Below are 27,902 nucleotides of genomic sequence, written 5' to 3'. Positions count from 1 at the left end.
GAGCGAGAGGGAGAGAGAGAGAGAGAGAGAGACAGAGAGAGAGAGCGCGTCTCACGAGTCTGATACACATAGCAGATCTCAGAGACGGAGGATGGGGCTGGTTTGGGATGAGGGGGTGGTAAGAACAGGGAACAGTGACATGGAGGGTTTTGGTGGAGGCTTCTCTAATCCACAGGGCCCTGGAAAATGAGTCTGATGTAGCCTTGCTCTCCGCTCAGCTGCTGGGCACAGAAGGGACAGGCGGCGTGGAAGGTGTGTGTGCCGTGGGGCAGAGGAATCTGGCTCCAGTAAGCCACAGTCTTCTCTGAGCACACATGGCCACAGGGACTAAAGGCGTGCGTGGGTGGGGCGGCGTCCAGGTAAAATCCGGCCTCGCAGCCCAGCCACAGGGGCACGTACGGCCCCCGTGCCCGACACATGGGGCACTCTCGCTCCCGCCCGTCCCGCTCCGAATCGCGGTTGCCCCAGTTGTGGTAACCGTGAACGTGGCCGCAGTTCAGGTAGACCCAGGGCTGTTTCTCGTCCACCACCTCCTTTCTCCGCATGCTGGGGAAGGCCAGCGTGTTGAAGCCCACTGGGCACTGGGGCCGTGCAGCGTTCAGCTCCTGTCTCAGAGCCTCCAGGTGTTTGACGGTGGGGGTTCGTGCAAGACCCTCGGCCGTCCGCCACAACAGCGTCGCCCCGCACAAATCGATAAGAGAACCGTCCACCAGTTCCTGCGTCTCATTCTCCACCTAAAGGAAGACAGGAAAAAGGAGGGAGAAAGAAAGAGAGAGACATGTTCATTTACAGAGCTGTGAGGAATGGAGGAGCAGCTCAGACTATGTCTATCTATGTATAAAAAAAGCAAATCAGGAGACAGACTTGACGCTTGATACAGGCTTGGGTTCTGTAATGAATGAAAGGTTCCAGTAGGTGGCAGGATATCCCAACTTGTTTTATTAGATTCGTTTAAGACATGCCTCTGTCACTACATCTCTAACAGAGCCAGGCCTGAGAGACACCCAAAGTTGGATATACAGAAAGACGTCACCAGAAAACGGTTCGTAGAGCAAGGTAAAGGAGGAGGGGCGGGATAGAGAGATAGAGAAAGAGAGACAGAGAGAGAGAGAGAGAGAGAGAGAGAGAGAGAGAGAGAGAGAGAGAGAAAGAGAGGGAGGGAGAGAGGGAGAAATGGCGAACTTGAAAAGGAGTGTGTTCCATGAGCATGAACAAGAGAACAGGTGCATAGCGATTTTCTTTTAATTAAGCCCCCACAACTCTACAAACCATATGTTTTTCATATCAAACATGGACCATCACATACCGTATTGAAAAAAGAAAAACAACATCTTCATTCAGGTCCAGTGTGTGTTCACAGCCTGTTGCTACATTACCAGACATTGTGTGTCTGGGTGTCTGTGTGTGGTCTCACAATCAAAACAGCCACTGAACACAGCCCAGAGAAGTTTCCTTACAGAGACAAATGAATTTCACTCTCTGCTCTGGGTGGTAATGCGTTTCATCCTGTTGTTAGCCTCTCAAAGGGCAAACACAAGACAATCCAGAAAAACACACAGCAGACACCTGTTTCTCTCTCCCACACACAAACACGCACACACACATATGCACATTCACACACACTCAGCAAACAACAAGCTACTCTCACTGGACATATTAGTCAGAGTGTTGACCTCTGAGACAGAGAATACCATCACTAGAGCCAGGAAACCATCACACACACTGACACAGACACAGACATTCTCAGTTAACCACAGATGATTCCCATACACTGTACACAAGCTGCCAGCTCCCTCAGAGAGCAGACAGACAGTGTTAGCTGGGCTATCCTAACGCCCTCACACAGAGAAAGGAACACAGGGGAGAATTAACACACCAGACAGACTCCTCCCCTGTCCCTACACAGCTTAATTACAGCACAGAACATCATTCATCACAGAGAGAGAGACTTCTGCTTATAATACAGTGGGGTTGTTTCTCAATAGTCCAACGTAAGGCCCTCTGGTAAAGGGCAGGTGAAAATGACACTCCTATAAGTGGCATATGTGCGTACATAAAGATTAGATGCAGGAGGAGGTGAAATGAAGGGGAACCAGAGAGAGAGAGAGAGAGAGAGAGAGAGAGAGAAAGAAAGAGAGAGAGAGAGAGAGAGAGAGAGAGAGAGAAAGACAGAGAGAGACAGAGAGACGGAGAGAGAGAATGGGTGTAGGATGTTGAGATTGAGAATGGAGAGAGGACAAAGGGAGCTTAAGGCTTCAGTATGTGGCTGCATGTGTTTACATGCCAAGCCAAATTAATGTAAAATTGCTTGGTTATGTAAAAATGTGTGTGTGTGTGTGTGTGTGTGTATATATATATATATATATATATATACACACACACATATATATATATATATATATATGTATAAATATGTGTGTGGGTGTGCGCGTGCGGGTGTACGTGTCTGTAGACATGAAAGAGAAATGTGAAACCATCAGCATATATCTGTGTGCCCCTGAAGGGTGAAAAGGACAGAGCAGTAGAGGAGTCATGCTATACAGCACTGCCTTTCCTGTCGTCATCCAGAGCAGAGCTCCCACTCCACACATTCAACCCCACTGCTCCCCTCTGTCCAACAGACCAATCCCCTACCAACTGAAATCTTTATGCAAATTCATTTCACAACTAAATGAGATTCCATCACGGTCAATGAAAGTACCTGTATAACAGGAAAATATGTTTGATGGAGAAATGTTAAATGTTTTAAAAAGTAAGCCAGTTCTTCTAGCGAAAAAAAATGGCAGAACTTCCACAGGACATTTCGAGCTTATACAGACTGGCAATTATGACCCATCTACATTTCAAATCAGTCATGCAGTTTCAACTGCCTAATTCCATTACTGCATACACGGTTAAAGCGGAGATCCTTGGCCTCACCTGATAAGCTTTCCGCTGCTTTGAGGCGACTGATAGGTGTTCTGTGTAATAAGGCAAGAGAGCCTTTGGCATTTACAGGGGTGGCCTGCAGTAAGCATTTACAGAGGTAGCCTGCAGTAAGCATTAGTTAATTCATCGCTGCCTATTCATGCGATTAACACGTGAGGGGTAAGAGTTTAATCAGTTCTCTCTGCTCGGCGTAAATAACGAGACCCTCATGTAGAGACCTTGCTGAGAACGGCTGGCAAACGTTTAGCCAATGTTTGGCTTAAGCTGTGGTCCCATCAGGAGAGGGACAGGGACAGGAGCAGTGTTTGTTCTGTCTGTGATCAGGGAGATTAATATGGCGCCTGGGAGCCCGGGAGAGCTTTGATTTGAGCTGTGTGTGTGTGTGTGTGTGTGTGTGTGTGTGTGTGTGTGTGTGTGCGCTTGTGCTTGTGCGTGTGTGTGAAAGACAGATATGCCTGCCAAACATTTACGGTCTCTGTTCATGTTCTCTCTACAGCTCAACCTCTGGTTCATCCCTCAGTGGACAACGTCCTACGTAACTCCCCAAAGGGCTTCTATCAAATACTGTTTACAGCCAACACAAGCAAAGTGCTACCACCACAGTCACCAGTCAGCAATGTTTTACTGGGCAGCTGTCAAACACCAAAGCTTCTGGACGGAGCAGATACAGCGCTGCTAACTGGATGCTGCTGCTTTGAGCGTAAGAGCCCTCATTGGTTCTTTGTGTTGACGCACTTAACGGATCAGCAATGGATAGTCTTACGGCATCACATTACACACACTCCAAGAGATCCCCGTCACGTGTGTGCGCTGTCGCAACAGTGACAGCGTTGCATGGCAACAGGTCCAAAGGACACAATGCAAAACCATCTGATGTGGAGTGAATGGTGGTTGAGTTCAAAACCGCATCCAACCACATCCAAAACAGATCAAGTTTAGCCAAAACTGAGAATGAAGTTACATTAATTAAAAAGAAGACATAAAAACAGAAAATAAAGAAATGGTATACAAAAAACTCCTTTAAAACAGGAATGCAGTGTAAGGAGGATAACTGTAGGCTATGGACAGGCTAGTGCCCACAGTCTTTAGCTCTTTGAGCAGTCAGACAGGGCAGAGGTGATGGGCACTCACCATTTTGCCACGCTGTTGTGCCGAGCGCGTCTCTCTCAGAGTGAAGACGTTGCCGCAGACGGAGATCTCTCTCCACACACCAGGTTTGGAGTCCTCAGTGAAGCCGTGGCGAGGGTGCATGACCAGAACACCATTAGTCGTCAGTCCATCCATCTGTCCGTCTGATGTCCTCCATTTGGCTGCTTTCTCCTGAGAGACAGAAAGAGAGAGAGAGAGATAGACAGAGAGACAGCAGAAAGGAGATCAAGATAAATGGACTACAAGACATATTCCTCAAAAGAATACTTTGAAGATGTCCAAAGCATACTAATGAAGCCTGATTAATCTGGACTGGCCAGTATGTTATGATTTTTACTAAGATGTCTTGCTTTAGCGATAGCCATCACACATCAGTTCAGTTGAACACCTTAAAAACAGTTGCACGTTCCAATGCAATGAGCATTCAGGTCACATCACTAGTTTTTACGGCAAGTATGATGATGATCTGACCTTTCCATTAACCACAGCTAGGATCCTGACCACAATCACTTTCCCACTGAAACACATCTCGGTCCACCCTCCCCGGTTTCACTGCTATTTTAAGAACCATGTGCTACTAGTCTTACCCCGAGGAAGATGTTTTTGGAGGAGTCAAAGCCGGCTGCATAGATGCGTGCGGTGTAGGGCGGGCTGCGCTGGCACATGATGCGGCAGGCGAAGCGGGAGATGGTGCTCTGCACCGACTGCGTGTCTGAGTTACTCTGGCTGCCAGGCACCGTGTCCGTCACCACAAAGTCTATTGGGCTCTCTGTAGAACGGCCAATCTGAGAGCAGGAGGAGAGAGAGACACTTTGTTAACTAGACTCTATCTGTTAAGGTCTTATGTTTAGCCACTCTGAGCAGAGTGAACTGCTTATAACAGGTTCAGCTAAACATCTGAAGCATATACAGTGTCCATTAGTGTTTGAGAGAGGGAAGAGAGTGGGGGAAAGAGAGGAGGAGAGAGAGAGAGAGAGCGCAAGAGAAAGAGGAAGAGGAAGAGGAAGAGAGAGAGTACTTTGTTCCTGTCTTATTCTTGGCAATTAACATTAAAATCATCCTGAAAGTAAAAAAAGAAAGAAAGAAAGAAAGAAAGAAAGAAAGAAAGAAAAAAAAAAGCCCTTACTCTCACTTTGAATTCTGGGTAACACCTAAGCCCTTCATACATGTTAAAAATCTACTCTTCTCTCTGTATAAGTATTAAGTACAAGATACAGGCAGTCATTCTTTGCACTCTCTGAATAGCAACAAGCTTAAGTCAGGGTAGACTGAGGTGTGGGGATGGTCTTCTGGTCCAGACTAATGGGACTGTGGGTGATAAAGAGCTGGTTAGAATGCTGTGTGTGCAGGCCTGGAGCAGAGCACAGCCTGCCCAGGTCAATACAGCAGTGAGCAGAATGAGAATGAGGTGTGAAAGGAGGAGAACAGTGGCGATGAGAGGAGGATGGATGGAGGGAAGTACAGATTTATTGTGGCAATTACTTCTGCGTGGAAGCAGAATAATAAGATAATTGAGCTCTGAGTTCAGTGACTGGTATCACTCTGCACTGATAAAGGACAGGTAGAAGGCAACACAGGGGGAGGGATGGAGGGAGGGAGAGAGAGAGAGAGAGAGAGAGAATCTGGTTTCCCCCACCCAAGTGATTAGTGTTAGCGGCTTTGTAATGATTTTTAAATACGGGCACTTGCCCAAAGGAAAGGCCATGATAATATATGAAGTGCCAAGCACTAGAGCCTACATACAGAATGCTGTGCAAGACATGAAAGGCATAGACATTGGAATGGGGCACACAAAGTCATCAATAAGTTTTCTCTCTCTCTCTCTTTCTCTTTTTGTTTTTTTTGAAGCCCCTCCAAACCATTAAAAGAAAATGACAATAGCCTGCCCGCTACAAAAGCCTGCAGTACAATCTCAAAACAGGCCTACTACAAAACCAAGAGAGCAAACTGTCTACTTTTTTTTTTTGCATGACTAGCATCTGACTTAAAAATGTGCACACCTAAGTAACTTTTTTGTGTAAACTTTCCACTGTAGTCTATGGAAGACTGGCATGGAAACTGGATTTCCCTGTGTATATCTCAGGTTTGGTTTACAGCTCTTAAACAAAGCAAAGGCAGCAGCGGTACCTGGAACATGTCTGTATTGCTGTCATGGGTGTACTCCACCACCACCGTCTGAGCTCGAGACAGCGTGTAGGAGATACTATGCTGGTCCTTGTTGCTTATGGCCTGGAGGGAAAGAAAAAAAAAAAAGATAAGAACATGATGTGAGAGAGAAGGACAAAAATAGAGGAAACCAAATTGACTTAGATTCAAACCCATTATGCTCTTAAAAATAAACAATACTGAACCCCTCCTAGTTAAACTAGACAGCCACATAACGTCTCCCCAAGCCCAGCCCTTCTGGTGCCAAGACCCAGGACAACAGTAAGAGTGAAGCTCTGAAACACAATGGAAGGCAGCTGGTCAGGGCTGAGAGTGAATTTAAAGGGATTTCAGGGCTGTTGTGGTTACAAAGGGAGGAGATAGCCACAGAGGAGTCATTCATACTCAACTGTGTCCAGATGTGTGAATAGAAAAGTGCAGGCTGTGGGACGTGATTGCTGAACCTCTGTATCACGCCCATTTGCGTATTCCCCTGCACCACTTTTTCCTGTACCTGTTCTCAATCAGTGCACAGCCTTAGACAATCTTATAAAAAGGTGTATGCTGAAAACACTGGCCCTAAACTCCAGCACCCTAGACAAGAGGTGGAGAAGGCCGCACCTGACGGTGTAAAACGTGTCTGTAAGATTTCCTGCCTTTCTGTCATTACTTGAGTTTTCTGTATTATTTTTAGAGAGGAAAAGCCCAGTCTTCCATCAAATCATAGGCCTAGAATGGAAGTATTCACTTTTCCAGGGTGTTTTTGCATTTTAGCTCAAGCTACTAATTTGGAAACATTTAAACGTCATCAAGGGGAGCTCATATACTGGCTAGGCTCTCCACCGCGTGTTCATTGATAAAATGTGGACATTGAGGTTTGAGAATGATTGAATGGTCCCATAAAAACACCTCACAAATGCTGCTTGTCTAAGCCTCTATTGGCTTGAATAACGCATTTATGTCTGTGTGTGCGCGCAAGAGAGAGAGAGTTTGGTTACCTTAGCTGCCTGTGGGGTGCAGGCGACATGTACTGTGCTAGGTTTCACTCCGTTGGCCTTGGGCCTCTTGCAGAGGGCAAAGCGGCTTTTGCGTCTGCCTCTGTCCCCATTAGGCAAAGAGCCGTTGTACCTGTAGACCAGAATCAGAGCATTAGTGTAACAGCACCTCCACACCACTACAGTCAGCAGTCAATCAATCCACCTCCACACCACTACAGTCAGCAGTCAATCAATCCACCTCCACACCACTACAGTCAGCAGTCAATCCACCTCCACACCACTACAGTCAGCAGTCAATCCACCTCCACACCACTACAGTCAGCAGTCAATCCACCTCCACACCACTACAGTCAGCAGTCAATCCACCTCCACACCACACCACTACAGTCAGCAGTCAATCAATCCACCTCCACACCACTACAGTCAGCAGTCAATCCACCTCCACAGCACGACAGTCAGCAGTCAATCCACCTCCACACCACACCACTACAGTCAGCAGTCAATCCACCTCCACACCACTACAGTCAGCAGTCAATCCACCTCCACACCACACCACTACAGTCAGCAGTCAATCCACCTCCACACCACACCACTACAGTCAGCAGTCAATCCACCTCCACAGCACGACAGTCAGCAGTCAATCCACCTCCACACCACCACACCACTACAGTCAGCAGTCAATCCACCTCCACACCACACCACTACAGTCAGCAGTCAATCCACCTCCACAGCACGACAGTCAGCAGTCAATCCACCTCCACACCACACCACTACAGTCAGCAGTCAATCCACCTCCACAGCACGACAGTCGGCAGTCAATCCACCTCCACACCACACCACTACAGTCAGCAGTCAATCCACCTCCACACCACCACACCACTACAGTCAGCAGTCAATCCACCTCCACACCACACCACTAGTCAGCAGTCAATCCACCTCCACAGCACGACAGTCAGCAGTCAATCCACCTCCACACCACACCACTACAGTCAGCAGTCAATCCACCTCCACAGCACGACAGTCAGCAGTCAATCCACCTCCACACCACTACAGTCAGCAGTCAATCCACCTCCACAGCACGACAGTCAGCAGTCAATCCACCTCCACACCACTACAGTCAGCAGTCAATCCACCTCCACACCACTACAGTCAGCAGTCAATCCACCTCCACACCACCACACCACTACAGTCAGCAGTCAATCCAAGCACAGAAACAGTACAGTCAACACATTAAATAGCAAATCTCTAGTACATCTTTACTATTTAAGGTAAAAAAAAGAGAAAAAAGACTATTACATTTTTCTTTTCTCTTGGAATGCTTCTCACGAAAAAGAGCAGAAAAGGCTTAAGATTGATGACAAGCTCTTTATCGTCTGGGATCAAAGCTGGACAACAACACCGAAGAGGTCTGTGGTAGTTTCTAACTGCAACTCCTGTACGCTGGCTTAAAGTGAGAGGCGTGGTCATGGTACACAATCAACGCCAATCAGATGAGCAGATCAGCAGATAGTTAAGCATTCAGACCAGCTCTCATATAAACAGATTCTACATCTACTGCACTCTTCAATCCACAACCTCAATATCGTTTCACTATCTTTCAACTGCAATCAAGGTGCATCCTTCATCACATTAATATGAAGCCAGGGCTGATTTTTCTACACAGTAGCATCCATGACCGTGCTGATTCTTAGGAGACAGAGTAGTGGAGAGAGAGCAGGGGTCTTCTCAGCAGGACATACACTCACATTCTCTCTCCCTTGTCCTGCTGTGTGGTTACCATGGTGAGGCCCCGAGTAGTAACCAGTCCAACAGAGTGAAGCGGCAGTAGTAAAGAGTAAGAAAGGTAACCATAGTGAAGGGCTAAAGGCGTCTGCGTGGCAGACTCAGGGCTCAGACTGAACAGGCAGTTGATGGACGGATGGGATAATGTGACTGGCAATACTGATGGGATGTCACAGTCCTAATTAGTGTAGCTTCTGTAGGCCATGTTACAGCTGCATCTTCCATAGACACACACACACACACACACGTTCCAGTTTGGTTATACTGTCCAGCATGTAATGTTTTTTCTCCCTCACCCCTGTGCCACCCAGGAAACTGAGCAGAACAACATTCCTTGTCTGGTTTGCAAGCGCAAAACTGAAATGTTCATGAATGTTAAGACCATTCATGTTCTTCCAACATGAATGCTATACACAGTTAATAAACAACATTACTAACACCTGCACACTCTCACTATACTCAGCTTGCACCAATACCCTACCTCTAAAACCACATATGTGTATGTGGGCACCACAGAAAAAACAGGCCACATCTTAAATGTAGTGAGATTAATAATGATAGTTTCACTACACTTAAATGCTAGAGTCAAAGGACTCCAAAGAGCTTTATTAAATGAGGTCTTGGAGTGAATTGACACGAGTTTAGTGAAAACATTGCGACAGACGTCATTGGCCACATTCCTTGCAAAGTTTCTAACACCCCACACCAATGTACCATCCCCAGTAAACAAACATCTAGTGTTCACATTCCTGCAAATTAAGTCATTAACATTGCAATGTTACAAAACATGCCAATGTAAAAACACAATTTTCGCCTGAACAATCCTCCATTCAAAGCATCTCAGATTTGGACTTTTCCACCATATGCTCCACCAAATGACTCTTCTGTGGTTCAAGTATGGAAAGTTACTAACATGTTAGCCCTAAAACTTTCCATGCAACGAAGGCCGGAAAGGGAGGAAAAAAAAAAAAAAAATATATATATACACACACACACACACACACACACACACACACACATATATATATAAATCATATAATGATAAATCAAAGGATATTATTCAAACAACAAAAAAAGTGAGTGAGTGTGCGGAGGGAATTTCTGCGGTGTCTTGATAGCACTTCCATGTCTGCATTAGCTGTGTGTGAAGGACTTAGGAATCAACAGGCCCACAGGCAGAGGCAGATAAAGGAAGTCTTTCTTTGTCAGCTGTTGCTGGGAGGAACGTCAAGAGGGGGGAGATTTTGGGGGGACGGGGGGGGGGGGGCAATAGACCAGGCTTGTGCAACGTAAGGGTTTAGATGGTGGAAGGGAGGCACTGCTTCTTCCCTGAGGACAGTGAGACAGAAGAAGGGAGACAGAAAAAGGCTGAGAGAGTGGGTAAAAGTTTGTGTGTGAATGGGTTCATAACACAGGGGGGTAGGTGTGTGCGGGTCAGCAGCCCAGTCTCTCTCTCTGATTTACACACAGCAGAATGAACTCATTCACTGGCCCACACTAACTAGAGAGGAGGTCAGACAGAGCAGTCTATGCTAATGTCCTCATAGCACAGTCAGAATACATACACAAACTTCCTACAACAGAGACACTGTATTATAAAACACATCACAATGTATCACCATTATGGTATTATGAACATAATTACATTGAAACCTTTGAGTTACACAAATTATTCCCACAATGTGACAGAAACTGTTCCACAATGGCACACACCTCACCACAATAAAGTCATCTAACTTCTTTCTGCCTCATTACTATAATATTTATGTCTTCACAACACGATTTAAGCATTATACTAATGTACCAAAATTGTTGCCTCAGTAAGATTAATGCTTAATAAAAGGCTTAAATTACACAAATAAGACCTGTCACCACAATGTAGGATGAGCAGGCTTCTAAAACGACCAGAACAACACTCAAGCGTGCCCTCATGCTGCCAACACATCAGCACAATATGTTGATGTTCCTTTGTAATACAATGAAAGGACCACAGAATAAAGTCTGCTTGGTTACAGGTCTGTTTTCGTATGTGTATTTAACATGCAATATTCATTCTTCTAGCCTCAAGCACTCCTTTGAATGAGGACTCCATTGTGTGATAAAAAAAACAGACCCAACAAACCATCTTTTGTGAAGGTTATGCTGACAGGCAACAAAAAAACACACACAAATAAACACAGGTATTTGACCTAACACACACGTATATTCAGACTCAAACATGCACACAGAGCTTCATGCACACACGCACAACCACACAGACACAAACACATGCACACGCACATAGACACACATCCGCTGACACACGTGCCAATTTAACACTGGAATTAACTGAGACCTTATTAACCAGGCAACCTGGTCAAAGTTTACAGCAGTGTGGTCAAAGTTTACAGTGGTGTGGTCAAGGGTAACAGTGGAAAGGTCAAAAGAGAATGAGAACACTGTAGTCTCCTTACCCCAGTACAATGAGCTCTCCATACTTGACTGGCACTTTGGTGGAGGCTGTGGAGATGTTTTCCTGGTCGGGGGAGAACATGGGCACGACTGTGGAGGGTGGGAGAGCTCCCGCCGCTACAGAATTACACACTCACTCACGCTCTCTCTCTCTCACACACACACACACACACACACATATACACAAACGCCTGCTCTCAGCTGCGTCTCTTCATCGTCATCAGCATCATCATCATCATCTCCACTGCTGCTTGCTTCACCAACCCTGAAGAGGGAGGGAGGAAGGGAGAGAGGGAGGGAGAAAGGGAGAGGGAGAGGCAGGAGACAGAGATATTACATTAGCAACACTGTAATTGCCTTGTCTTCTGTATGATGGACAGAACTGATATGAGTAGCTTTCAGCGTCATACAGGACAAGAAAAACGGCATTATTTCTCATAATTTGTGAACCAGAAAGGGCCACACCATGTTTAAAAGTGAATTTCCAGTTTCAGTGCAAGCATCTGTTAAGCAGCTCTGTGCTTTGTCTTGTGTTTTGCGTAAACGGCAATACAACAGCAGTACAACTGAATCATCCATCCTCCTTGATAAAAAAAAAGACTATCTGAAGCAGCTTAATTGAGAGTATGAGTTTATCATATACTTCTGAAGTCGATGCAAAAGCCACTATTACACAATCTCACTAGGCAATGTATACACGCAAACAAGCAAAAACAAGACATCAGAGAGGCAGGTTGGTGATCTGGCATTCTAACCAGTGAGTGTTATATGCAGGCCTTTGTTCTGAGCCTTGTTACTGAAGTTAGCTCTGCAGACAGGGCTCCCTGACACTCCATCAGCTTATCTGACAAAGGAAATTAGTCAACATTACCACTGCACCCCTCCCTCCAACAACACAACGCCTGCATAACACTCAACCTTATGGACCCTCTGCTAGAAAACTACAGTTTACTGTACAATTTAACTACAGCTGAATTTAATAGGATCCAAAGACACACAAAGAGCTCTCTAAAGAGTGTAAGTCAACTGTTCAAAAATGAAGAACAAAAAACATTCATTCAGAATGAAAGTGATCTAATGGAACAGATAAAGAATAGATAAGATCTTTATCACTCTAAATAATTTCCAAAAGATTGTGATACTGGCACGACTGCAGAGACAGACTGCAGGTACAGCCCATTTAGCAATTGAAACACTCACAGTGAGTCAAACATCCACAGACCCGCTGTCGTGGAGGGGGGAGGGAAACCCACACTGCAGCTCACGGTCCCTGCAGGTCAACGTGGATACGAGAGGCAATGAGACGGAGTGTAGGCGAGGGGGAGAGATCCCAAGACTGGGAATTTACACACACTCCCTTCCTCTGGAATCTCCTCCATAACTTCCTCTGAAACAAAATGTTCCTACAAGCCCCAATGTGCCGCTCGGGACCTGTTGTAAAAACGGCCCCACTTCCCTGCCATAAATAAGGGATGGGAAATGGAGTTCTGTGGCTGAACCTGGGAGCCAGCGGCCAGACCCAGGTCTAAGAGCAGAGATTTAGGAAAGACGGACGCTGAGGGTTGGGGAAGGCTTACTACTTGGCTGCCTGACAGCCTTAGTGCTGGTCTTTGTTAAGAAGACACATTAAAAAGCCCCACACCATATGCTCCATCATCAGCTATCCACTCAACACACAGCAGGATCAATGAGGAGAAAGGGTACAGGCTAGGTCCACATCACGCACACCCCTACCACACATACAAATCCAAATCCATTCATATCACTGAAACTGGTTACAATTTAAAACCCACCATTAATCTCTACTTCAATTCCACAAAATCTTATGAATTCCAAAAACATCAGTCTGTAGTTTGTATATTACACACTCTCCATGGTCCAAAGTTAGCATTGAGGACAGCAAAAGCATTTATAAGGGTTTGACTCCACAAGGGGACTGATCACTAATCAGCTTCAGAAAGCACTCAGCTCTCCACATGGAGTCAATCACCAAGGCCTGCCATATCAGACAGCACTGATGCACAGAGCGGAGCGAGGCGGTACTGTAGCCACCAGCTGGCAGACGGGTCTTTTTATTGGCCCTCTGGATGTCTGAGAGTGGAAGATTCAAAGCACAGCGGTGTGAGGCAGGGAGGACTTCTAGAAAGAACAGCCTGGAGAGAAGTGTCTCAGCTAGTGACAAATGAAAACACGACAGTGCTACGCACATTACTGTTTCATTACAAAAAAAATAAATAAATAACTCCTGCAACTAAACCAACTGTGTCATTTGAGAGATCATTTAATATCAGCTCAGACAATTAAATACGTGTAAGGACTAGGAAACAATTCATAATTTTCCACTAAGTTTTAAAAAAGGGTTACGCTGACACAAGTGTTGATCTAAGATCAGCTAGCCTAGAGGCAACATGCCTGTATTTATTAAGATTGTGCAAGGCTAAAGCTTATCATAGATCATTGTTTCTGAGAAATGATTCACATGCAGCCACAGAGCTATTGTAGAACTGGTTCTGATGGTCAAGCAAAATTCCAGTGAAATCCCTGAAGCATGCAGTTCTCTCACACTTGTTGGAATAAACAGATATGTATCATCTGTGGCAGACGAAAAGCGGCCTGAGCTGACCCCATAGCTATCATCGCCTCGACAACAGTGCCTCTACACACTTGCCCAGCCTGGCCATACACTAGCACAGCCTGAGGAATGCAGGTCCCTTCCCCTGGGAGACAGCTCTGTGAGGAAGGCAGTCATACTCCCCCTGACACACAATGAGACAGACATTACTGTACACGTGTGTGTGTGTGTGTGTGTCTGTGTGTGTGTGTGTGTGTGTGTGTGTGTGTGTGTGCACGATGTGTACTGCAGGTATGAGTGCTTCAAAAATCATTATGAGCTATAAGGCAATGTATCAGGGCATAATTAACATAAGTCCTCCGACACCTCTCTTCTTGTCTTCTTTTCTCTCTCTCTCTCTGTCTGTTAGGTGTGCTGAGTCAGATGAATGAGTATTTGTGGCCACGTACCCCTCCTTTTTCTTCCTTCATCCTCACATACTTCCTGTTCCCCTTTTCCCACCCCTCCCCCTCTGGGCTGCCCTGGCCTGGTACTCCCGTTTCAGCCTGCTGCCACACTCATCCCACTGTCTGTATGTGTATGTACGCTGACAGTAGAGCGATGCATCTGGGATATAAGCAATTTAGAGTGGAGGAGGGACTCTACAGTTTAATGAGAGCTTTCCATGAAACTGGTCTACACTGAAACTAGTTCACAACCAGACTTTCCAACACCACATGAGAACAGAGCCCTAGTGCCCACGCTTTCATCCGGACATACTTTCCTTGAGTAGACCTCAATGAGTGACCGTACTGTATTACAACTTAATTAACCATTACTGCTCTAAGCATGTGCAGCATAAAGACAAAGTACAGGGAACACCAAAGCAGACAGCGCCAAATCTAACCATTAATCTCAGAATCCATCAACCAATAAAACAGTGCACAGCAACAGCATACAGTGGTAGGACGATTAATCTAACCAAACACAATCACTGTGGCCTCTTCAAGGCTCTTAGAAGCCACTTTGATGAAAGATTTGTTGACATGCAATACTAAAAAAGCTCCTGGCTCCCCTACAGGTCCAGAACTCACAAACCATATTTACAGCTCCTCTTATACAGCACAAGTGCCCTGACAATCAATCACGGACAAAGCCTCACATACAGGAAAACATACAAACATGCGGAAAGACACACCAATATACGGAAAAAACATACAAATGCACAGAAAATAAAACACAAACATGAGAATGATGAACGCACTATACTTCCTCAGAGCAGGTTACTTGAATCTCCAAGTGTGAGAGCTAACCAAGATTTAACAATGAACTGTTCAAGCACATTATGATGTCACACAAGAATTCTGCCTAAACTGATTCCTAAAGCTCTGTCTGGAAGATTGTTTTACAGCATAGTAATAAACAAAAATGAAAAAAAAAAAAAAACACCCCCTTACATTATCGACTATACTGCCAAACACAAACATTATTTCACAGATTCCAGAAACACCAGTTACATACCTGATTTCTGGATTAATTCAGTCAAAGCTAAATGATGATCTCTACTCTCCTGGACAGAGGCACGAGAATATTTCGGTAACAATTCAAAAACTCCTCCAATTCTACTGATGTTGTCAGTCCCCCGGCAGAGCCTGTGTGGTTGCCTGTGCGTGTCTGGGAGCGTGTGACTTGAGGAAGTCGTCAAGAGTGATCATAAGCTAGAGGGTTCCAGTGTGGCTAATAAAAACAGTGCCACGGTCATCCTGTTCTTAGAAATCATATCATTGCACTGTTTCCATACACAGGCCCATCCACCCACTCTGAATGACTGGGCCAGTGGAGATAGTCTTGAGGCAATAGAAACTTCAGTGTCAGTGAAATTTCCACACAGGCACATTTTGCTCCGCAAAAGACACAAGAACGATACTCAAACTTCAGAGGAGAAAGGTATAAAAACAGACAGAAAAAGGTTTCACAATACGCTCTGAAACCAATTCACGACTGTTTAGTCAAAGGAATGGAGGAAAGCCTGAATGTGTAAATATTCATGCCCTGTTCTAGATCTCTCTCTCTCTCTCTAGTGCTGAGAGGGTCACCCAGATGAGTCACCTGACATTAGATCAATAAATAACCAACACATGACTGTGCACCCTGCTGTGCATGCTGTTAGACCTTCTCTGGTGATCTAAGCCAACAGTCAAACCAAATCCTCCAACAACTGACAGAGCAGAAAGTGCTAGAACAAGGGTTCGGCCCAACACAAGCTGCTGTGAAGCTGATGCCTTGTCTATACAGCTTGTACTTTCACAACTGGTTTTACATTACACAAAAAATAATCAGACAGGTTGTCAGTGTTCGGGAGCTTTTGAAACAGCCTAAAACAACCGTTGTTACAAACTCTCACACTTCTTTAAACAGAACGCACGTTATTAAAGGAAGATGAAACCAAAAACTATGTGCATAAACACGGCTATATGAAAGAAAAAGAAAAGGCTACATTCTATGAGAGAAAGCGGCTTTGTGGTTTCAGACTGATTTTCACATCAAAGATCATCAGCGCTATCTAAGCAGCCGCAGATGAAGAACTTCGACCACATCCCTCCATTCTCATGACTTTCTACAAGAAAACGAATGAAAGAAAGGAAAAGAGCTGAACTTGTTTTTTCCTTACACACTGTTTACTTAGCAACTAATTCTCATCCACTGTCTAAATTGATTCTTTAAAGGATCTGAATTTCTATGAGTGTGTTTTTGCATTGTGCTTACAGTTGAGTCGACTGATGGTTATCTGAAAGCTTATAATTTTTTGTTTTAAAAACACAAAACATTCACAGAGCTGAGAGAATACGCAGAAGACACTTTTCATGAACGTTAAACTACACCCATCTATTGTAAAAGCATAAACAGTCACGCCTCCTAGTTTGGCTTACACACACACACACACACACACGCGCGCGCGCGCGAACACAGGGCGGACAGAACTCAGTTGGTACTTTGGGCAGGGCAGTCGAGCTTCTCCCCGGCTGTTTCTATCGGGCTTACATATGTTCTGAAATATTTTTTCTCCAAAAACAGGCTTGTTTTCTACTCCTCCTTCAACCCCTCCCTCCTAGTCTCCTTCTAGACTTTTCATCCACTCGTTCCTTGTCACAAATGCAACCAAGTTACGGTGTGTTGTCCTCTAATCTACAGGGAGGAGCAAGACAGGCCTGACAAACATCAAATAAGACTCTTTTTTAAAATCCACGCACCAGATGCTGGAGTTGTGACAGGAATGCGAGCCACAACATGCCTCGTCTTTCCGTGGGGAAAAACTCCACTTACTTTATCAGCTGAATACAACCAAACTGGTCAAGACTCTCCATTCTATTTTTAGAACACTAGACTCATTTTTATGGAATCACAAACATTTCTTCTGGCTCATAAAGGAGCGAAACTTGCTTACGTTTACTTTCAGTTCAACTCCCAACAACTGACAGAAAAACTGTCGCCTCATAATTACTCATCTGAGTCCTGATTAGATGGGAATTTATCTTGCACTAAGCTCAAGTATGAGTAATGAACATGCTACATGTCTACTGTGAACACCAGTTCGTATTACTGGTGTGTCTGGGCTTAAGTCTGAGTAACATCCACTAGGTTGGCTTACTTTTCCCTTCCACAAATGGACTCAGACCAAGGACGGATTGGATTAGCTGTCGGCCAGGGTTGCCGTGGTAACGTGCCAGCTGTGCTATTCTGTTCCTTAGTATGCCAGCCTGTGCCAACAGCTGCATGGCACTCCCATCCCCTTCTGAGAATCTATGGCGTCAGAGCCAGACAACCTCTTTATGGAATTAAAACGATCTGGTTCCCAGGCCCAGGATGGGTTGTATTTCTCTTCACAGTATCCTGATAGATGGCTTTATAACACACACACACACAAACAAACACATCTCTCTGGTCTGAATTGGCAGCTCAAATGGCTGAATGCAAACGCATCATTTAAATGTCCAGATAATGGGAGATGTTCAGCTAAATGAAATGACCTCAGCTTCCATGACAGTCTCTTCCATTAATTCTCACACTCAATGCAAGTCTATCCACGCTGTTCAATGCAAGTCTATCCACGCTGTTCAATGCAAGTCTATCCACACTGTTCAATGCAAGTCTATCCATGCTGTTTCTACAGAAGTACAGTACATTCACCTCAAAGAGGGGGAAAGAGAAAAAGAGAGGCTGTCCTTTAGAGTGTAATGAAATGATACAGTCCTCATTCCTCTGCCAGAGATTGGAAATACCAATGTGTGTTCTTGTCAGATTCCACCAAGGTGAGGGAAAAAACACAAACAGGCTGAGAACTGCCGCTCGTGTGTTGTGTAAGTGGATCACTTGAGGGCATGAGCTCATGTGAAACAAGAGAAACCATATCAGAGGCCTCAGTCTCTCCGCTCCCCATCCACTGCACTCTCACAATGACAGCCATTCACAGGTACCACAATATTGTCTGCTGTCCACTCTCAGCAAGAACAAGGGACTGGCAACCACGCTCCCTGGTATTACCGCTGCAGAGTCAAATCAATATATGTTCTACGCATTAATTAATATTCATTATTTATTATCTACATCGAAGTAAAATCAGGGATTGAGCACAAAAACATGGCTATACTCGAGTGTCAACACAGTATAAGGCCTTTGTTTCGACAGGACTGAGCTAAAAGCCATGTCTCTTAAAGGCCATAACCGTTCAAATCAGTGCCCTGCCCAGCAGCATGGAATCACAGTACTTGAGAATGTGGTACTGTTTAACATAAGGCACTCAATATCTGTCTTCAGTTTGGGTACAACTATGAGCAAAACAAAAAAGTCAAAACCGCATTTATCATCTTCCTGGAGAATCAACTTCTCAGGGAAGAAATGACTGGATTGACTGGACGTTTTAAGTCATGCAGTGAAGAAGGTGGGTCTGTGGGCACTCCTGACCCACCCATGCAGAGAGGAGAAGAGGACCTTTGTAGAAACCTAGCTTCCCCCGGACAAGCAGGCTTTTGTGTTGCTTCCGCCTGAGAGAGAAAGAGAATACAGACCCTTGGCTCAGAGTTCCTTACGTTTAATGCTGCTAGTCAGCATAAGGGGGAAAGGGTGTGATTCTTGGCAAAAAAGTAAAGTTCACATCAGTCTGTTCCCTTGAACGAATATGGGAAGGGCTGAGTATATTCAGTGACTGAGTAATCAGTCAAATATACAAAGCAAGACAGGCAAAAAAAAAGGGAGAAAAATCCAACTCAAAGAGTTTTCAAGTTTGACAAAACTACATAAATCAGTACACATACCGCGGTAAGAGGAATGGAATCTTAACCCAAGGATATCAAAGCTCCTTCAGGCAAAACCACAAAAGGCAAGACCTTCAAAAAATAACCTTCAAGGCCACGCCATGCCTGTGATTTAAAAAAAAAAAAAAAAAAGTCAATTAAAGTTTTTATTAAATTGCAAATTCCAAGTTTTAGTAGTGCCTTGCTGTCAATTAGAACTTGACTTATTGTCACCTTAAAAGAAAAAACTGCTTTCATGATGTTTAAAAAGCACCCACCAAGATGAAGGAGTTAGATCAGCTTGATCTTCTCATACTAAAATTGGTTCATGGCAAAGGAAGTCTTAAATGAGAAGTCTAGATCCACCAAGGGTGAAAAAGAGTACAAAACCCACATCTGTACCCTGTGTTGGCATCTGTTCCTGAGGAGAAACGTGTGCCACACACCGTCTGTGTCAAGCCACCACCACAGTCACTAAAACCTCAGCAGCTGCAGCGATACCAAGTCCCTGAGCGCAAAGCTTGAGCCTTATACACAGCTGCTAAGCAAAGACGAGAGGGATGTACCACCAGAGAACTGAAGCCACGTGGATCCGGGAGCCATTTGGCTATGTGTGGATTCACAAACAGTGAGTGGAGGGGAAAAAAAAAATTCATGTGGGTTTCCACCCTCCAGATGATTGTCATGGTTTAGCTGACTGGGCTGCTAACTGGCACACTGAGGAGACAGTATGCAGGAACTTTTATTATACAGGAACAGAACAATGCTAGAGAACATGTCCAGTGATCCTGTCTATGCCAGTGCGCTGAGCCATAAACAATACTGACAACATCCCCAGAGCACTGAGGTAGTGTTTAACATGGCTGGTGAAGAGTGACCTTGATCTGGTCATGAGTGGGTTTGGTTGCACGGAGGGATGAGAGCAGATGGATTGTTTTGCATGCAATGTGGATCGGTGCACGACGCTGGCGGAATCGATTTGGGTGTCAGCTCGAGAAAGGCGTGGTAGGAAAAAAACCCAAAAAAAACGAGGTCAACAATTCGATATGCGTGTTGTTCCTCTGCCTGGCGGTTGCCTCTCTCCTTTCTTTCATGTTGTACTACGATGAGTAATGTGAAATATGACTGAGTGACGTGGAGAGGGTCAGAAATGAGAAAATAACATTCCAATCATCTTAGAGAGCAGTCATTTTCCAGACTGTCCGTAATAGAAAAAGAAAGAGAGATGGATGAGACAGATAGAAAAAGGAAGAGGGAAGAGTACACTGTGGTGCACATTACCTTGTTCATCTCCTGAGGTTGGCTAGACATGTATTTGTTTTAGTCAGAGACACAGAGACCCAGGCAAAGTTTCTGTGGGTGTGGGGGACTGGGGAACTTCCTGTTCAAACTTCTCTAAGCAGGAGCTTTGATCCTGGCTTAACTGCCCTGGGAGGCTACAGATCAGGGGAAAACTAAAGTATGTAAGTGAGTGTGTGAGAGAGAGAGAGAGAGATCTGTTCTGAACTGAGAGAAAGCCTATCTCCCTGTCTGGTGACAGCATTAGAACTATAACCATATGTATGAGCTAGGTTTTTTTTTTTTTTTTACACTTTCCTCTCTCTGTCTCTCTCTCTGTCTCTCTCTCTGTCTCTCTCTCTGTCTCTCTCTCTGTCTCTCTCTCTGTCTCTCTCTCTGTCTCTCTCTCTGTCTCTCTCACACACATATAACCTCAATATTGCACATTCAAGGAGTAACGCTGCAGACCACAGAGGTGTCATTGCCCATTCAATCAAGTGAGACTGGTTAGGTTTCATTACTGTGAACCTGTACATCCACTACACAAGGCAAACATCAGTGAGTGAGGTCACTGATCATGAGTGCATAATGAACTACATATTCATACTAAAAGCAGGAAGTGAAATGCACTGTTAACCACACTGGTTTTTAAGTAGAGTGACACAAATATTTGGCTCAAAGTATATAAATATACACATATAAATAAGAGACACTACGAGATCTTATCAGATGTGGAGAGAGTACAGGACCTCTAAATAACATCACATCAATTGCACATAAGCTTGTAAAAATGTCAAGCTTAAAGAGAAAAATTCTACTTTGAATCTGAGCTAAGCAAATTTCTTTGCTTCTTTATGGCTCTCAGCTTAACATAATATGAGAATTCAAAAGTGCGTGTCAACAAAATACTTGTACTGCTAACAAGAGGAGAACAGTTACACAAGAAAAGGAGCAGCCAGCCTATTTCCTGTTTATCTAAGTATCACATCAGCTGGGCAGAACGAGTACCCTTTAACTGCGTCTTTCACTAACCACCGTGTTCCTCGGAGGTGCATAACCCTTGAAGTCTGAATTTACACGAAAGTCTTATGTCTAATAAAAAAAAAACCTGATATAATCTACGACACGGTGTCAAAACTTTCTCTTAGATTCCTCCTCAGCAATTCGTACTTCCAGGGCTAATCTGTGACTACAGAGAGCCCAGATCACATGTTCTTGTCACCCAGTCAGAAACTCTAGGCTCACCGAGGCCTCCCCAGGAAAGCAAGCAAGAGGAGAAGCTGAACCAAGATGGATATACCAGTAGGTGAAAATACCAAGAGCTCAGGGGTTTGATGCAAAATTGTCATGAAGCTCAGTCAAACCAGGCACTGGCCTGTATTGAGAGGGCGAATGCAAATTGTGCTGGCCTCAGAGATCACAAGTGAAACTCACACTGCGTCTAATATCCCACAACTTTCAACCTGTCACAGTATTCAGCTTATGCAACAAGTAAGATATACAGAAATGAGCAATCATTTTTCACAGGATGTTAAGAAAGAGGGGGGGGCGCATGAGAGATCAGATTAGAGGTAAACATCAGTCATTTCGAGTTAAACAAATCATTCTGAACTAACCAGTGTTCCAGAAAAAAGCCTCCACTTGAATTTATAAACTTTTTATTTATTTACCTAAATGTCTCTTTAAAAGTAATGGAATGATGTTCCGTTCCTGTGAGAAAAGAGAAAAGGCAAAGTAAAAAAAAAAAAAGTTAAAAACAAACAAACAAAATGCAAGAACAACTGTGAGCCCAGAGACAAATGGCACTCTTCCCAGGGCAATAAGCTTGGTCTGCTCTCATCTGGTCATATCTTTAGGGCACAGTTACCCTCCACACGCCCTCTCTGACCACAGCATGAGGTGAGGAGGGGGATGGCACGCTTATACACTCTTAAGATTTCTGGGGGTAGTTTTATTGCCCCTCCTTTGCTCCCTTTGGCTGTTTAATCCCCGTGGGCCCTGTTTGGGTCCTTCAGGAAAAACATAGCCTGGACAGCCTAAACACACAGGCTCAGGCCTAGACGTTCACACAGGGCTCCCAGCCACCACTAATTAGCTCTAGGCACTCTTTGAGGAACAAAAGCTTTCTGGAACCGAACTCAGTCTCCATTTATTGAGCCAGCGTTGAACTCTGGAGTGTTTGTTTAAGAGAAAGAGAGGGAATTAACGATATAACTATTCAATTCAGGGTGCAAGGCTAACCCTTAGGCACAGAACTATAGAGAACCATAGTGATGTTAGATACTCTATATGTCAGGCTACAAGGAATCAGCTGACTTTGCGATACACGTTTGAATCTGGCCTGATTCCTATCTCGCCACACCCTTTAGACACTCTAAGTCAGCCCATTTCTGGTCTGATATATATATATATATATATATATATATATATATATATGTGTGTGTGTGTGTGTGTGTGTCTGTGTGTGTGTGTGCATGTGTGTGTGTGTGTGAGGAGAGGGAAGGTGGGTTGTGTATCAAAGCATGAGAGCGCACACACAGACGGAGACACACACACATGAACACACACACACACACACACACACACACGCAGACACAACCCGTCCATCTGGCTCTGATTACACATGAGTCCTCCACCCTAAAGAGGGAGTGATTCTCACTGTGGAGTAGAGGGGCTGAAACAGTCCCACAGCTGGTTCTCCACTAACAGTAAATTAATGTCACAAGGTAAGCCAATTTAGCGCCGAAATGTCCCACAGGGAACCAAGTTTAAATCTGCAAAAAAACAGAAACCTTCACAACACAATAGTTGAGAGGGGAGTGGTATGGACTACAGAGAATGAATGCTAAATGATGACATTGTGTTTGACTATGTAACAGAAAAAATGTACTGAGTCATGAACATGAATGAATGAACAGTACCATCAATGATACATAGAAAATAGCTTACCATTGACAGAGGGCTTAAATTCAAAATTAAAATGACATTTTTGAGCATGTAATTTCACCATACCATTGCAATTCAGACAAAACAGGCCTAGTAAGCCATAGCCACTGCTACCTCCGAGAGCTAAAGCATTCAGCTCTATTACTGGGTATGAACGGCTGACAGATGGTGAAAAAAAAGAGGTGGGGTGGGGCTTGAATTTCCGAAGCTGTTTAATTATTCAGTGACATGAACACAGAACAGCAGTAGGGGAGAGAAACAAACAGCCACAGTCTGCATTCATGCTTTCAGTACGGACCCCCAAACCCTGTACTCGCACACAACTTCCGGAAAGAGTGTACAATGGCAGCTTTCCCTAAAACTACCACACTGACCCACAAACCAGGCAGACTGTCACATGATGTAATGTCTGTATCTCCTCAGGCTACAGGAGGTGATGGTGCGTGCGTGTGTGTGTGTGTGTGTGTGTGTGTGTGTGTGTGTGGGCGCGCATATGTGTGTGTGTACTTTTTTGTTTTGCTGTGTGTTTTTTTTGGGTGGGGGGTGTGGGCTATGCTGTATAATGTGGTAATGAACAACAAGAGGAGAATATATACTGGATGACTGGGTGGAAGAGCAGAGAAGGCTCAATGACAAAGCTTGGATCAGCCCAGACAAAGGTCTGATTCCAAAACTAGGGTCAAGTGTTCTCAGGGCAAAGGCTAATTATGTGAACTGTGGATTTGCACACAATCAGACAACACTTGCTCCTGCTGACCGCAGCCAGGGGATAAAGGGGATGCCAGATCGGTCCACACAGGAAAAGGAAATGTGGACCAGGATATGGATCGCACTGAAGCAGAGCAAGGGCTGTGGTGCCCTTTCGTTCACATGACTGGTTTCATGTTTCAGAGACCCGTCTTTTTTTCTAAGCTACCCATGCTGAGAGAAAGTGCACCGCAAGCAGAAGTAAGTTGGCCCCACACGTTATCTACAGAAACACACACACACACACACACACACACAAAACCTTTTCCAACAATGAGCCTGACAGCTATTAAGAAAAAGGCTGTTAGTGCCTTAAAGTTGAAAAGTTCTCTCCACGAGGTGGCAGGAAGGAAAATCCACAGAGGGATGTTATTTGCAAAGTGGTTAAGTTACTTTTAGGTGTAAATACCTGAGCCTACACATTAAACTTCTGGTGAAAAGGATGACCTTTAGTGTGCAGAGCTGCTACAAGCTCAGGGACAAAGATATCACAATCCAGCAAAGTGCTGTGACTTCTATTTCCCAAGCACTGGATTTTTCCCACCATCATGTTCAGATTTAAAAATATTCAGACAAGCTCATAATCACCTACACTGTACACTACCTTCAGGTCACAAGTGACTGTAGTTTACTGAAAGTGAAGGAACTATAAACACGATACAAAGAGCTTTTTGACACCGAGATGAAACGACACTGGCTACAGATATTGATCACATAGCTAGTCTCAAAGTTTCTTATAACTTGTAAAAAAAAGTATGTCTCCCACCTCGACTTTTGTCTGTACTGAAAACAAAATCACTTCATACATTTATGTGACTAAATGTATGTGGCAAAGAGACCGAGAGAGACAACGAAAGAGACAGAGAAAGAGAGAACTACTATCAGACCTAAACTGAACCAGCATTGGAAAAAAAAAAGCTTGTTTTAAACGCCTCTTTTTCCTGCACCAGTAAAAACGGCAGCTGATGTACCCAGCGTCTGACCTACTTTCAAAATAAACAAAATCCTCCAAATTTTCATCATGTTCACCAACATAGAACACAGGGCTTCCCCTCAACGGCTCCTGAACAACAACCCAACCCACAACAGTACCTTCCCGGACTTCCACAGCACCATATATTTCACCATCTGTTACCTTTTAATGGCTAGGCCTATATCATGCTTGAATAGTGACAAGCAAAGGTGAAGAACATTACACACCTCTCATGCACCCTTTCTGTTTGTTTTCCTCAGCTGCGGTGGACCACAAGGCAGGACACAGGCTGTGAGCATACAGAAAATGGTAGACTCAATCACTAAGGTCCAGCATAAAAAGAGCATAGAGACAACAATTAAGGGGGGGGGGGGGGGGGGGGTACATAGATCATGCCTGTGATGAAGCACTAATGAACACTGTGAGAGCAGGAAGGCTTGGCCCAGAGTGGAGGAAGAGAGATAACTCAACCAAGTCCATCCATTAAACCAGCAGATAAACTTGCAGTTATCTGATATCATACTGGATTGTGTAAGTGTCTGGTTTCTGTGCTGATGGTGAACTGCTGAGTGCTGCTTCGTTGGGTTTGCCTGTGGCGAGAGCTTTGATACACCAACAGTAGTTTGGCTCTCAGCTACATCAACCACATCTCTATTTAACACTATTCACCCTGATTTTCTAATAGCACTGAAAGAGAAGATGACACCGATATTAAACTACACATTCTCTTGCCTTAAACCTTTGAGCAAAGTGTGAACAACAAAAGTTGGCAGATAGATAAATGGATATGGCTACTTAAAAATACTAAAATGAAAAGCCAAAATCTATTGTATGGCCCCAAGAATACTGTCATAGCGACTTAAAGATCGTGATAACACCTGAATTGTTCTGTGTGTCAAAAGGGAAGAAAAGCCACATAGAAAAAGCTTTGACTTTTACTGAGGACGTCAGCAAGATGTCTGGAACATTAGAACTCTGCCAAATTTAAACCAATAACAAGAACCAGTCAAACTGGAAAAAAAAATAAAAAGGAAAAATTATGAGAAGCAGTAGCCTATCTTATTCAGGAGACAATTATCACAGATTCTGTATAACTCAAAAACAATGTGAGACGAAAACCCCGGTTAGGAGGGGAAATTGTAAATAACTTCCTAAAACGCAATCAAATCACATGGAGACTCCAGTGATGACAAAGGTGTTTGAGCATAGGCTATCAGGGAGTGACTTTCATGGCCACTGGATAGATTGGAAAAAGGTAAGTATGAATCTACAGTAGAAAATAAGCGTTAATACAAAGATTCTAGGCATTATAGTGCTGTTCACAAAGCGAAATTCACTGGGCGGTTAATAGCCGGCGGTTGGGGTGTCAACAAAAGTGATTCAAATCATCATGTCACCAAAGGACAAAGGCAATACTTGCCTAGCCAGATGCTCAGCCCGGATGACGCGTTCTGACTATGCAAATTACTTTATGCTTTTTAAATCAACGGAACAACTACGGAACGGTCTACTACAAAGCAATCAAACAACATGACCTGGAGCAAGCTTCATTGTAAGGCGTATTACCATTATATCAACAAACTCTATGCCCAACTCGCATAAAATTTTTAGTTACTGAAGAACAAAAGGGGTTGTTACCAGTGCTCGTGTCTATGGCAAAGTGCCCAGCGAACTGGCGAACAGAATGATATTTGCAAAAATAGTGTTTGTTTTATGACAACATACAAGCACTCAAATTGTCGTTTCAAAGACAACACAACAGTGCTGTCTTTGTCTTGAGGGAGTTCACTGTGTAGCATAAAAGCCCTGTTCAGATTACAAACCACAGACGATAACAAACGCATCTAAATTTATACACATAAAGTGAGCTAGTGTGATGACAAACATGTACAAACAATTAAAATAAATGTACATAATGTAAAACACTAGATGGGGTGCAGCCAGGTCACTCTTGACTGCTAACTAGCCAGCTTGGTTCTAAAACTATCCTAGCGACACAATGTCAGCCCGCTGGTTTGTGATCGATACATTTTAAACTTGACATGTACGAATACTTGACCAACATATCATAACACAGGATAAATACTGTCAACATATAAAGGTACATACCGAGAGTGAAATCGAGAGTGAAACAATGGAGTGATAATACTGCCAAGCTACTCTGAGGGAAATTCGTAGGTAAGACAAGCAATACAGGTGATTCAGTTCTAAACAAAACCAATGGTTTATTACCTTCTTATACTGTGTCGTGATTCTTCTTTCTCTTGTCTGACCTCCTTCTGGAAACGGAACTGTGAGTATTCAGCGAGCTGGCTGGGCAACCCAGTTAGCGGAGTTAGCTGTTGAAAACAATAAACTATTCAGTAAGACTGGTGTTAGCTCACTCTTTTGCTAACCCAGCAAGCTTGCGGGCTGGTGAATGTCGTTAACTGGCTAACTTGCTAACAAAGGCAGGTCTGGAGACTTCTTAAAACGTTTTGCACTATAAACAGTAAAAAAACGCGTAAAATTGTATAGCTCTTTCAGCTATATTTGGATTCCTTGGAGTTAACAATTTCTACTGTAGAACTAAATTTTTAGACGTGTGGTTGTCTGTATCTTCACCAGCAGTCTGAATATAAACAGAATGTGTAGTCTTGTGTTGTAGTGGCTGGAGAAAGAAA

General features: G+C 44.2%; 1 protein-coding gene across 1 annotated transcript; it reads right to left on the bottom strand.

Annotated features, from left to right (window-relative positions):
- Positions 1-12: 12 nt before the first annotated feature.
- On the bottom strand, positions 13-27,823 carry peli1b (pellino E3 ubiquitin protein ligase 1b). Its single transcript, XM_030786177.1, has 7 exons — positions 27,472-27,823; positions 11,456-11,718; positions 7,221-7,350; positions 6,205-6,306; positions 4,665-4,862; positions 4,060-4,248; positions 13-734 (listed from the first exon to the last, which is right to left on the bottom strand). The coding sequence occupies exons 2-7, from the start codon at positions 11,533-11,535 to the stop codon at positions 165-167; spliced, it is 1,269 nt and encodes a 422-aa protein (XP_030642037.1). The 5' UTR covers positions 11,536-11,718; positions 27,472-27,823; the 3' UTR covers positions 13-164.
- Between the last annotated feature and the right edge of the window lie 79 nt (positions 27,824-27,902).

This window comes from Chanos chanos, chromosome 10, assembly GCF_902362185.1.
Source record: "Chanos chanos chromosome 10, fChaCha1.1, whole genome shotgun sequence".
NCBI classification, from domain to species: domain Eukaryota; kingdom Metazoa; phylum Chordata; class Actinopteri; order Gonorynchiformes; family Chanidae; genus Chanos; species Chanos chanos.
This window is presented reverse-complemented; position numbering and strand designations above follow the sequence as displayed.